This window comes from Temnothorax nylanderi, unplaced genomic scaffold (assembly GCF_030848795.1).
Source record: "Temnothorax nylanderi isolate EJ_2023f unplaced genomic scaffold, tnyl_v1.0 TNYL_tig0060_pilon, whole genome shotgun sequence".
Taxonomy (NCBI): Eukaryota; Metazoa; Arthropoda; class Insecta; order Hymenoptera; family Formicidae; genus Temnothorax; species Temnothorax nylanderi.
Window position 1 is genome coordinate 562,209 of NW_027249122.1, and position 12,101 is coordinate 574,309.

General features: G+C 38.0%; 1 protein-coding gene across 5 annotated transcripts in view; it reads left to right on the forward strand.

Annotated features, from left to right (window-relative positions):
- The window catches only part of Tpst (tyrosylprotein sulfotransferase), a 71,921-nt gene extending 59,881 nt beyond the window's left edge, over window positions 1-12,040 (forward strand). For all 5 annotated transcript variants that reach the window (XM_071707726.1, XM_071707728.1, XM_071707724.1 and 2 more), the window contains 7 exons: window positions 3,941-4,151; window positions 6,359-6,492; window positions 6,936-7,044; window positions 7,589-7,783; window positions 8,104-8,357; window positions 8,804-9,001; window positions 9,546-12,040. In XM_071707726.1, coding sequence (XP_071563827.1) covers window positions 4,011-4,151; window positions 6,359-6,492; window positions 6,936-7,044; window positions 7,589-7,783; window positions 8,104-8,357; window positions 8,804-9,001; window positions 9,546-9,660 — 1,146 coding nt within the window. In that variant the 5' untranslated portion in view covers window positions 3,941-4,010 and the 3' untranslated portion in view covers window positions 9,661-12,040. The remainder of the gene's footprint in view (window positions 1-3,940; window positions 4,152-6,358; window positions 6,493-6,935; window positions 7,045-7,588; window positions 7,784-8,103; window positions 8,358-8,803; window positions 9,002-9,545) is intronic.
- The last annotated feature ends 61 nt before the right edge of the window (window positions 12,041-12,101 follow it).

Sequence of the window (12,101 nt, forward strand, 5' to 3'; positions counted from 1 at the left end):
TTCCCCGTTAAAAATCGATGAATCAGAGAATACCTTTCAGTATGTAAACTGAGCAATTTATCGTCGTTCGGTGAATTTCTAAGCTACAGCTTTCGCTCTTAATTAAAGCGTGTATAAATAAAAGATTTATCAATTTTCAATGTTATACAATATTGTACAATGGCTTTGTGCTCGTTCTTTATATGTTTGATTTTTAATCATTTAAGCCTTTCAAGATTATTATACAATGGATATTAAACTACTACGATTTATACATAAATATATAAATTACAGTGAAGTACGTTATGATTATGATTTTATTATAACTGATTATTAATATGTTAATACTTACTTAATACTTTTTAATACTTTAGAGAGTGATCTAGAATCTAAATCTAAAGGACAATAAGAAAGGAGAATGTTATATGAACTAAAATTATATATAGTAGAGTAAGTGAGGTCACAGAATATATATGCCGTAAAATAAGATTTTACGGATGTATTTTTTGGCGAATTTAGGATCGATTTTTGCTTATTGAAAGTTCGATGAATTACTTTTATTACTTTTATTCTTGCACCTACGTAATATTCTCACTATTCTCAGTATGAATCTTTAATATTTTACCGTATGCGAAACGTGCTGAGGTGTCCGCTGCAAAAAGCCGCCGGTTTCCGTTCTTTCGCTGGCGCTGTAGACGTAATACCGTTTTAACGGGTTGACGCTTTTCAGAAGCAGTGTAATAAAGGAATTTTTGTCGCGAGGATAAAAAGTGAAAAAGAATGGCCAATGTCGAGCTAAGTAAGCTTGACCGCTGCTTTCTGTTCCCGACGCGCAGTTACGAAGTTTCCGCCAGAATTCGTGCCACCATCGACTTTCGATAGCGATAGCGGGGAACAAAGGGGACTCTCGATAAACTACAGCGACTCGCCTAAGTGAAGTCTCATCTATGTGATAATGAACGATACGAATAAAACGGAGCGAATCTTCCTTGAATTCGAGAATTAAATCGCGTTAAAAACGCGGCCATTTACCGAACGGCCATATATCCCGGCGTCACGTGAATTGCTTTTTCGTTTTCCAACGAATAGTCGGGAAATCGAGTAATTGACATGAAATATTTAAAGGACGCGAGTAAAACACAAAATAGCCCATGGGTATTTGACGACGTGATGTAAAAGCTCTCGACTGAATTTGAAAACGTTGCGAATACAACGACAGTCGGTAGCTAAAATGACGCACGGGAGGTGAAATTGCGGGTTCCCTTATTATTGTTGTGACTGTTATTATTATTATTATTATTGTCATTATAATTACAATTATTACTACGTGCATCACGCGTCGATGAATTTCAATTGCATTATCCCGTAATAAATCGTGGATGCTCTAGTACGAAACTAATTTTAAAAGATCACATTAATTATTACGTGCAACCGGATACTACGAGAATCCTTGTCCAATTTCCATGCAATTGAGCTCTTCTTTCCTCTCATCTCTTCTCCCATTCCCTTCTGATGTCTAGAATGCTGCATTTCGAGCGTTTAGTTGATATTGTAGTCGCTGCAGTTTCGAATGAATGGAGATTTTCTATTTTTTTTTTTCCCCAGAACCAGTCTATAATGCATATCTTTTGTCCGCATCCCTGTATCGTAGCCGCTATTGTTCCACAGCTTTCGCGATTAAAGTTTAAATTGCGAGCGAGCCGGCGTTCGGCGCGGTGGATGAGCTTGATAGAGAAACGGACCGTTCGCGATTATACACGTGAAAGGTGGAAGCCAAATATTTGATGGACATCGTAACTTTCCGCTGAATTCGCAGCCGCCCTTTGAAACAAAAATCACCATTTTTCCCCGCTATTGCATGTCAAATTGCAAAGTTACTGTTTGGCGAAATCAAAACTCCGAAACGTACAGCGAAATAATAATTCTATCTGACGCTTTTTTTTTAATTGAGATAAAATTTTGCAGCAATTCTGTCACCATGATTTTTAACGAGATTTGATATTATGGAATTATATCATTTGACATTTTTGGAGTATTTTTGGCATGTTTTTTATTTTTTAATTAATTATATGGATTTATTTATCTATTCCTATCATAATTTTATGTGGAATCTTTTTTCTTGATTTTTTAGCGAAAAAATTATTAAATACTTATAGATACATTTTTCCAAACAGAAACGCAAACTTTTTTGATTATCGACAATTTTTATAGCAAATGTGCATCCTGTAATTTAATACCGTTACAGTAATTCTAATTTCGTTGCTGCCACATTGCGCAGTATTAACGAAGGATTTGCTATGGATTGGAATCGAACGATTTAGGTCGAATCAATAACTTTCCTAGAAACTCAAATGAGGCCCGCCCTTTGTCCTGCGATCGATTCGTTCTCGTTAGCCCGCCAGTCAAGCAACGACGTCGGTTATAATGGGGTATCGGTTAAAATAGCCAGATTACTCTAAGGCACGGTAAACTTCCATTAAACTTACACATCAAGGACGAGCGGCATACGATTACAGGCCCATCGTGATTTTAAACGTAAAAGAAGATAAAAAAAGAAGGAAATTTGACCCGGTACTCTCGGCACTTTCCTGACGAGGCAGTAAAATTGCAAGCAGGTCTCTCTGTAAGTCAATACGGCGCGTACTTTAATTCAACTTCCGTTTAAACATCGTTGTTCAAATTATATCGCATGGTCTTGTAACAGAATAACAGAGACTATTTCTTCCGTGAAACTGTTTTAAAAAAATCGCAATTTTTTTCATTTTTTATTTATATATATTTTTTAATAAGAGTATTGGTAAAAGTCATGCTTCGAAGCTTGTGATCCTCTTCTTATAAATTTCTCAAGAAATCGTAGACTTATTGCGAATCGTCAATGATCCCTGACGGAGTTGCCAATCTTTACCATTATATTCCATCTTCGCCATCTCGTTTGTCGACACTCCCTAAAGTCGTCCTTTTTCGAGCTTAAGGTTCGATACACGTCAATCACCTGATGCCCGGGCTCTTTATATTCGTCCATTAGCATATAATCGCACGGCTGGGTGCGTATTTTAGGGATATATCATTCAGATACTGCGAACGAACGAAAAAACGTTCAATATTTTGTGAGTGCCAGCAGCCAGACGTTGTCGTAAACATCGACCCCATTGCTGCTGATCTCTCTTTCTCTTTCACTCCACGGTGCTGGGATATCGGCCACGGATATCAATTTTACGACAATTCGACATGCTAGACAAATACGGAGCTTAAGGTACCGAGCGCGAAAACAATATTGACGGCACATGTCCGGAAGAATCGGGCAAAATTCATGGGAGCTGGAAAAGTGGCTCGGAGAGAAAGAAAACGCGAGGAGAAAAGCCGTGGTAAAACGAGCCGCGCGCGTATATGTTTCACGCCGACATGTGAAATGTCGAGGCGATCAGTGAATTTCGAAAATCACCCTCAGGATTTCTTCACGCTATTTCACTTGTCTCGATTTAATCCAGAGCTGACGATCTTCGATTCCGAGAGGTTGGACGTACGATTAATTCTTCGCGGTTTGTTCGTGAACCAGATTGGCGATCACGTCCAGATTATTGCTTGATAGTCCGTGAATTTTTTAATTAATTATTTTCAAGTCTTAATATGAGAAATATGCCGAGATTAATGACGCAAGAAAATAAATGCATGATTTTACGTTCAATAAAGATCGCCACTTCGAAGTAAGTATCACATAAAAGAGTTTCTGTAAAAAGTCCATAGACGATCAGAAATTAATGCTCATTACGGTCAGACCCTACAGTCCGGGAACTAGATTCTTACTTTCCCCGTGATTATCGAGGACTAGCGAGAATAAAATTTTCAATCTTGCCCTCGATAGAAATCGTAACTTCTGATGCTTTAAATGTCTGAGAAAAGCCCGTCCCGTGAGAAAAAGAATTAAAAGGAGAAATTAAGAGAGATTTTATTTGCATTGCAGATACAATGAGGTAGTAGTAGACTGTTCACGGAGTACCTGGTGAGAGGCGGTTTTTAGCGCGACGGGCGAAATGTTGCTGTCGAGCCGCGGCGGCCGAAAGGGGCCCATCGCCTGCCTGGTAGGCCTCCTTCTCATCTTCGCTCTTTACCAGCTGGGCATTATTTGCGGCTCCACCAGGTACATGCCCGCGGCTGTGATGGTCAGCAAGGAGGTAAGAACGCTATCGGGGATTTCGATCAATCAGTAATCCTCCGTTCCTTCGATAGAAATCGCATCCTTTTTCCGATTACTCGACGAGATAAAGAGAGGAAATTCTTTCGCGATTAAATAAAATAGAATTTGGGAGAACATTAAATATATAATTGAAAATGCGCCTCCGTATACTTCCATCAGAAATTATCCTCTCTATTTAAGCGAGAAATTTTAATTATCCACTTTGCAACAGCCTCACTTCATTTTCGATCCCTTGGCCCTCTTCTCCCCGTCCCGGCGCGGCGCGATAATAACAATAATAATTAATCGGAATAATAATAGCGATAATACAATACGAGCGTGGTACGTATTATCGCGGCTGGCGCGGCAGTGTCCCTACATTATTAATCGGCAATTAATGACTATTAAAGTATTAATTGTGCCCAGTTGTTAAATGCTCCGTTTCGCGCAATCGAATTCGAACGAGTTTACCAATCGAACGATACGTGGCCCGGCCGAATGAGGTTCGTGGACGGAACTCATTTCAATTCGAATATACTTTGCGTTTAAATTAAATGTTATCTCTTCTCTCCTCGAAGTAGAATCTCTCCTCTGCTGCGCGCCTTATACATTTATTCCGGCGATGTTTCTCCGCCGTTAAAAGTACAATTCTTCTATTGAAAGGTAGCAGTTGAGATATCGGTCGGAAACTTTTCTCAACTCAATAAGCGTTCGTCTTTCGAAGTCCTCATAATTTTCGTTAGTTTTCCCCGAGAATTCTTAACGAGAAACTTTGTTGTTGATTTTCGACTGCTTCAAAGTATCGCTCCACTTTTTTGCCGTGACGCAGAGATACTTTATTAACTCTTTGACGTTCAGTTGGACATGTTTCAGAATATTTTTAAAAAATCCAATAAATATCAAGTTATTAATGTAACATAGAACTCATTTTAATTAAAGAAGACCGTCCCAAACAATTTTTAATTAAATTAAATTAAAGTGGACATATATTTCTTATTTTTAAAAAAGTCTGACGATAAAGGATTAAATGATAAATTACGAACAAAGCATACTGTTGAGAACATGTACGAAGAAATGAGAGATAATTATTTTATCGTGTTTTGTATCGTGTCACGCTTCATTGCTGACAGATTAGAAGAAAAAGAAATATGTCTACGAACTTAAACCGTCAGGCCACGTATTAGCGGGCGGGCAACTGCAACTCCTGAAGCTTCATCTTGTCCTTAATCAACGCCAAAACTGCCGCTACCGGGCGTAGAGAAAGGGATGTCCGACGTTCCTGAAGAATAGTTCGACGAACTTGCTGCTACCGACGAAGTCGATACACCGACGACGAGTCTAACTTCCGAGCCAACTCCGCGCCTTTCCCGATCTACTTCCGCTGTCCGCCGTCGACTTGCAGGCGCTTTTATTAATTTTCTTGTAGACTTACTTTAATTGCGTTAAGGTAGTTACGGTAAAATACCGGAACGAACGACGAGTAAGAGTTTATATCCCACTTACTTATGAGCGTAACTCGGTAAAAAGTATTTTTAAGTACAACGCTTGTATCGCAGTTACCCAATGAGATAACGGTATGCATGTTGCGGGTTAACCTGAGTAGACGTAAAACTTTTTTTAGTACAAGGTATGCACAGTCATAATTTTTCTAATTACAAACGATAGAAGTCATAAGGTGTTTTTCGTAAATTAATTTCACAGTAAATAAATGACAGATTCTTATTCTTCGTTTAATTTCAAGTCACGTAAACTGAATTCTGATCTGACATGTATGCCGTTGCCGAGGTATTTGACGTTAAAAGTTCACCAAAGCATGAAAAAGGTCAACGGACAAATTTTCAATAAACCACTCGTCAGCAGTCTTTTTCGAAGACCCACACAAAAAAACGAAACTGACTAAACTTTAAAGCCCGCTTTAGACGATCTATGATTCACGTCGGTTCGCACAGGATAGAAGTTTATTTATAATTTTTTTTGTCACGTATTTTTATATATATACGTGTATTTTAATATGTATTGTATAGTGTATTCTGATTCTTTAAATGTCTGTCATATTACATCGCACATAAAACTATGAATAAAATTCTATTCTGGGTTTGTGTTATAACATTCCGAATTGTAGGTTGTTTAAAGCGGGCTTAAGAAACCGTTTCGCTAATATTTTCCGTACGGTCTTTAATTGTTATGTTGTAATTTACCGAACAGAAATACGTGATCGGGCCGTTTGATCGCAAGACGTACACGTACGACCGTTACATGCCGCTCATTTTCATCGGCGGTGTACCACGATCAGGTACAACCCTAATGCGTGCCATGCTGGACGCGCACCCTGACGTGAGGTAAGTGTCGCAATCACCATTTAGAATGATGATGAAAGTGCATGAAGAGGATAATTGTGTTATCGTATAGGCGTCAGCACTTGTAAACTTGTATTGGCCTCGATTTGATTTTCTGTAGCTGATATATCTGTCTCTGGTACAGCATCCAGAATATTTATAAATTTTCATGAGAGCAAACGCTGCAAAAGGGAGTAAAAACATTTATATCCATATGATATAACAGCATCGTCTGCGTTGCAAAATACAATTTGTAATCACCAAGACAAGAGATATTTTTTACATATATGTGTAATCATAAAGTATTAAAATACACATATGTAAATACATGAAATTTAGAATTTTATTCTAAAATCTGATGCGAATTATGAATCGTTTAGACTGTTTAGAGTGATCTTAAAATGAGGATCACCCTCGATCAAATATCTTTGCGGATTTTGTTTAAGATGCGGGCAAGAGACCAGAGTTATACCGCGGATTCTCCAGATGAAGATGCACTGGTCCAAGTCCGAGAAGGAAAACGTACGGCTCACCGAGGCGGGGATCTCGAAAGAGGTAAAGTCTGCGTTCTGAAAAGCGCGGAAAAGGGTATATTTCAGCACGGAGACAGATTTGAATAATTTAAGTATCGTCCAACGAAAAAATTCGCAGTAGGAAAAAGTTTTCAGCGTTTTTCCTATTTTATCGAGAGTGGTGCACCTCTCTTGCGCACTTGATAAACGCGAGGAGTACTCTGTAAGACTTCTCGCTGTAGCGCAGCGTATTTATTCGGGGCGCTTGCACGGTATTTAAATGCGCATCTCTTTCCTCTGAAATTAAATGAAGGTTTTAAAAAATTTGCGTGAGCAATTTGAATAATTACATCACTGCGACGTGAAATTATAAAGTTTTCCGTGTAAATCGTAAGCTGGTCGTGTTAGTCTAAGAGCTGATGTAAGAGGTCGACGATAACTTCTCCAAACTCTCATCTCTCATGAATAATTAAAATTAAAATCTACACGTACGAAACTTGGGAAGTGCTGCGTTTTACAACGCGGACACGGAACGGAGGAGGATTCTACGGGGCTTGAACTATCGAGAGTGTGCTATTTTTCTTTAGGTGATAGACAGCGCGATAGCGGCGTTCTGCTTGGAAATAATAGCGCGACACGCCGAGCCTGCGCCGAGGTTGTGCAACAAGGATCCACTCACCCTGAAGATGGGCTCGTACATCCTCGAGCTCTTCCCGAACGCAAAATTTATATTCATGGTGCGCGACGGACGCGCGACGGTGCATTCCATCATATCCAGGAAGGTAAAAAAGAACTTCGCGTAACGTTATTCTCTTTTTTTTTCCTAAAAATATATTCGGTTATTTGCGACAGTTATGTCGTTTCTCTATCAAGTTACGTTTTGAATAAAATTGCGGGTTATATTTCTTTCTTTTACTGAGAAACTTCTTGCTATATATTAATTTCTTTTTGTGATTTATCTTATTTTTATTATTACAGATTTTTATAATCTGCACACCGCATCCTATATGTTTTTTCGCCTCGTTTTTTTTTTCTTAGCATATAATAGTACAATACGATTCTCCTCATAGAGAAGAATAATCTATCTTCTCTCTCTTCACAGGTCACCATAACGGGATTCGACTTATCGTCTTACCGGCAGTCTCTCATCAGGTGGAATCACGCGATTTCCGTAATGTACGGCCAATGCAAGGAACTGGGACCTGAGAGATGTCTGATGGTCCCTTACGAACAGCTGGTGCTTCATCCGCGCCAATGGATGAAGAAGATATTAAACTATCTGGACGTGCCGTGGAATGAGTCCGTCATGCATCACGAGGAATTCATTAACAAACCCGGCGGAGTGCCTCTGAGCAAGTAAGCGAGAAGAGCGGAGGAAGTAGCAGCGCATTTAGATCTAACAGTATTCCAGAATTCGAGCGAGACGCATGTACGCGCGTTAAAGTAATGTATTATGACAGAATAATATTGTTAATCCTGACACGAGGTAATAATGTGACAATTAATATAATGCTTCTCATATTAATAATGCGAAAATGATGTGGCAATGTAATAAAATAATCCTTCGCATTATTAATACTAGATAATGTTATAATACGACGAATTAATTTTTCGCGTTGTCAGCATTAGAATAATATTTACAATACGGTAGAGTGACGTTATAAATAATTTCGCTGCGCGTATAATACCTGGCGCGAGACACTACCGTGTCTCTTTATATGTAAATAATATACGACAAAATTTATAGATGTATATAAAATGACGTTTCCCATTATGAACATTAAAATCACATTCGACGACAGGGTCGAGAGATCATCGGACCAAATCATAAAGCCTGTAAATCTGGCGGCGCTGACCAAATGGGTCGGTAACATTCCCGAGGATGTGGTGCGGGAGATGGCGGACATCGCGCCGATGCTCTCTGTGCTCGGCTACGATCCTTACGCAAATCCGCCCGTTTATGGCGCACCGGACAGTTTAGTTAGCGACAACACCAGACGGTACGTGCCCATTTGTTACGCTGCATGACTGTTACAGTTGTTACATATAGTATTGCTCACGAGCGATGTATATTCAAACGGTGTACAGTGCACCGGAATTAAACCGAAATAGGACGAAATTATTTTAGCATATTGCAGGAATACAACGCGCACGAAATATCGCAGTTGAGCTTTCAAACTTGATTAATTAAGAATTTTCGAACAATAGATTTCAGTAACTATTCAAGCTTAAGAGAATCATTACATTGTAGATTTTTATCAGCATTCGCATAAAAAAATATTTACCGATTAATGATTATTCACTTTAATATTCTAAAATATTCTAAATTCTTTAACATAGCGTTAAAGTATTCTTTGCAAGAAACGAAAGTAACGCCTGACGGTAAAGTTCTGTAAACGTGTGCGATTTCTGGAAGAATAAAAGGCAATTGAAGTTATAGAAACCATGTTTTAAGCTCTAAACAAATGTGGGCTTTTTATTCCTTATACTCTTATTTAATATCAGAACTGTTCGATTCATGTATATTTAATTTCTGCCTTTCAGGGTGTTGGAAGGTGAAAAACTGTGGGAGGAAAAGGCGCGGGCGTACCACCTATCGCATAAGCCGATCGAGAACAGCAACGAGGAAGCTGCTTCCAGCACAGCCCCAATCGCGTGACCCCGCCTGATTCTCGTAGGCGCGAGCGACACGTAACCTACTACCATCCTAAGTCCCATCGATTTAGGATTTCCGTGTATGCGGAGACCACCCCCTTGTACTTCTAAAGTAAACTCAGTCTCGCACGACGGCGAGTCGCGTCGTGAATTAATCGCCCTTGTCGTATTTTCTCAGTCTCCTCCGTTATCGCATCCCGACGACGATAGATTAATCGATCATTCCTCGTGACGCTTATTTATTCGCATCAGGATCTTCGCGAAACCAGATAACGTAATATACTAGGCCGTGACTAGAAAATAGGATGCGTCAGAAATAAATGGCCGAACTTCGAGAAACGTGCTATTCCAGTATTACTTGACATGAGGCATGAGGCATCGATGTCAAGCGTTTCAGCTGCGATACACGTCTCTTAGAATGAAAAGAAAAGAACAAGGTTTATTCTAAGATTAAACTTTTATGAACTTTCTCAGCGTTCTCGCAATGTTCTACCGCAGACTATAAGAGCAAAGTATCTATAACTCAAAGAGAGAGAGAGAGAGAGAGAGAGAGAAACAGCATTTTTGGACATATAACTGTATGACTTTTTCAAGATGAGAATAAATTCTTTATGTTTGGTCGTTTATTTCTGGAAGGATCTGTACATTACCGCGATAACTATATAATAGTCATAGTAATATTTTTAATAGTAAAATATCAATTTAAAAGGTTTGATGCAAAGACAAAACAAAGTTTTCGTTTTATATATTTTATATTTACAATAGATTTTACAAATTATTGTCGCAAACTCATTATGAGATTGATCTTTTTATTTTTCATTGTGAGATTAATCTTTTCATTTCTCATCGTTAGATTGATCTTTTTATTTCTTTTTTATAATGCTATTTACAAATTTATTCGATTTAAATTGAAAAGTAAGAAAAATCTAAAAAAGAACTTTTTATTAATTGAATTGTTATTGAATGATAAACATTCTTTTATCCGTAGACATCATCCAGCATTGCAAATGTTGCAATGTTACGAGATAGACTTCAAATTGACGGTACCATCATTGTCTACTATCTATGGTCACCGAGAACAATAAACGTGAGATGCGATTGAACAACTTCGAACGTTATGTATTATGGAGGGGATCGGACCCTATAATAGAAGTTATCATTTCAGCAAGTTGCATTCTATAGCGGTACTATAGAAAAATACGAAGAATGACCTTTTCCAATTGTCGCATGATCACGTCAATTGTTGTATTACATAGAATATGTACATTTTCGTGTACTCGTAGAAAGCTAAGTTTCGCGAAATCGGGTTCGGCCTTCTCTTATTAAACGACATCGACCAACAAACCAACGGCCAGTGATTTTAAAGAGAAGCGTTTAGAATATTTAGCGAGAGAGAAACTTCAGATGTTCAAAGGACGAGGGGTATAAAAAAAAACTTCTCTCTTTTCTTCCCCTCACGAATCTCTGGTTGGTCGGTTTAGGAGGATATAATCCAGCGCGATGTTGTAGAACCATTCAACGTTAAATGCGGTTATCCGATACACGGGACAAAATTATGCAAAAACGAGTTAACCTGCCAAAGTAGCAATTTTGAATAAATTAAGTCTGAAGCTCTGAGTTTCATGTTGCCGTCACAGTAGTATGCACTAAGTACACTTACACTTATTCTACTTTTTTAATATTCTAGGTAAACTCATTCCTGCATAACACCGTCCAATTAACGTATGTATGTATATGTATGTCTATGAAGTTCGCGTACTGGCGTTTTTATCCTCCGTACCTCCACCGTATCGTTTTCATACCACTTATTGTAACAAATTCGTGAGATAAAATGAAATTTTTCATGTTCGCCATATTTTTTAGATAGCATAGTTCACCCATGGCGTTTTATGTAGACCATTTTCGGTCAATATCTATTTAAAGAAAATAATAAATTGCGAATATATTTCTGATATATAACATTAGAAGTTAATATTGGATTGATGCCAAAGCTTAGTCATCAAATAAAACTAAAACTTCATAGTTTTGAAGTTTTATTTCTATTAATTAAGAAGCGTTTCGCAAAATTGAAATGTTTTTTATCTTTTAAATAATTAAACATTTTTCTACCTTTAATTAGAATAGAGTTTAATGAAAAAATGACGAAGCTTTTGAATCAATTTGATATTTATGTAAGTGTAAATAATATCCGTGAACTCAACTGTGGGTTTGTTGCGGCACATTTTTGTTGTTCATGGATTCTGACAGTTATAATTAATATTTTAATTAATACTGTATAATTTTAGAGAAGGGACGACGCCGCTATGACTGCAAACGACAGCAGACATGCATAGGTTTGTTAAAATTTAACTGTCGAATTATGCAATTAAATTATTTTAATATTATACTGCCCTGTTGTATCCAATCCATGTTTCTCATTTCACTTCTAATTGGCGAGAAAAGGAG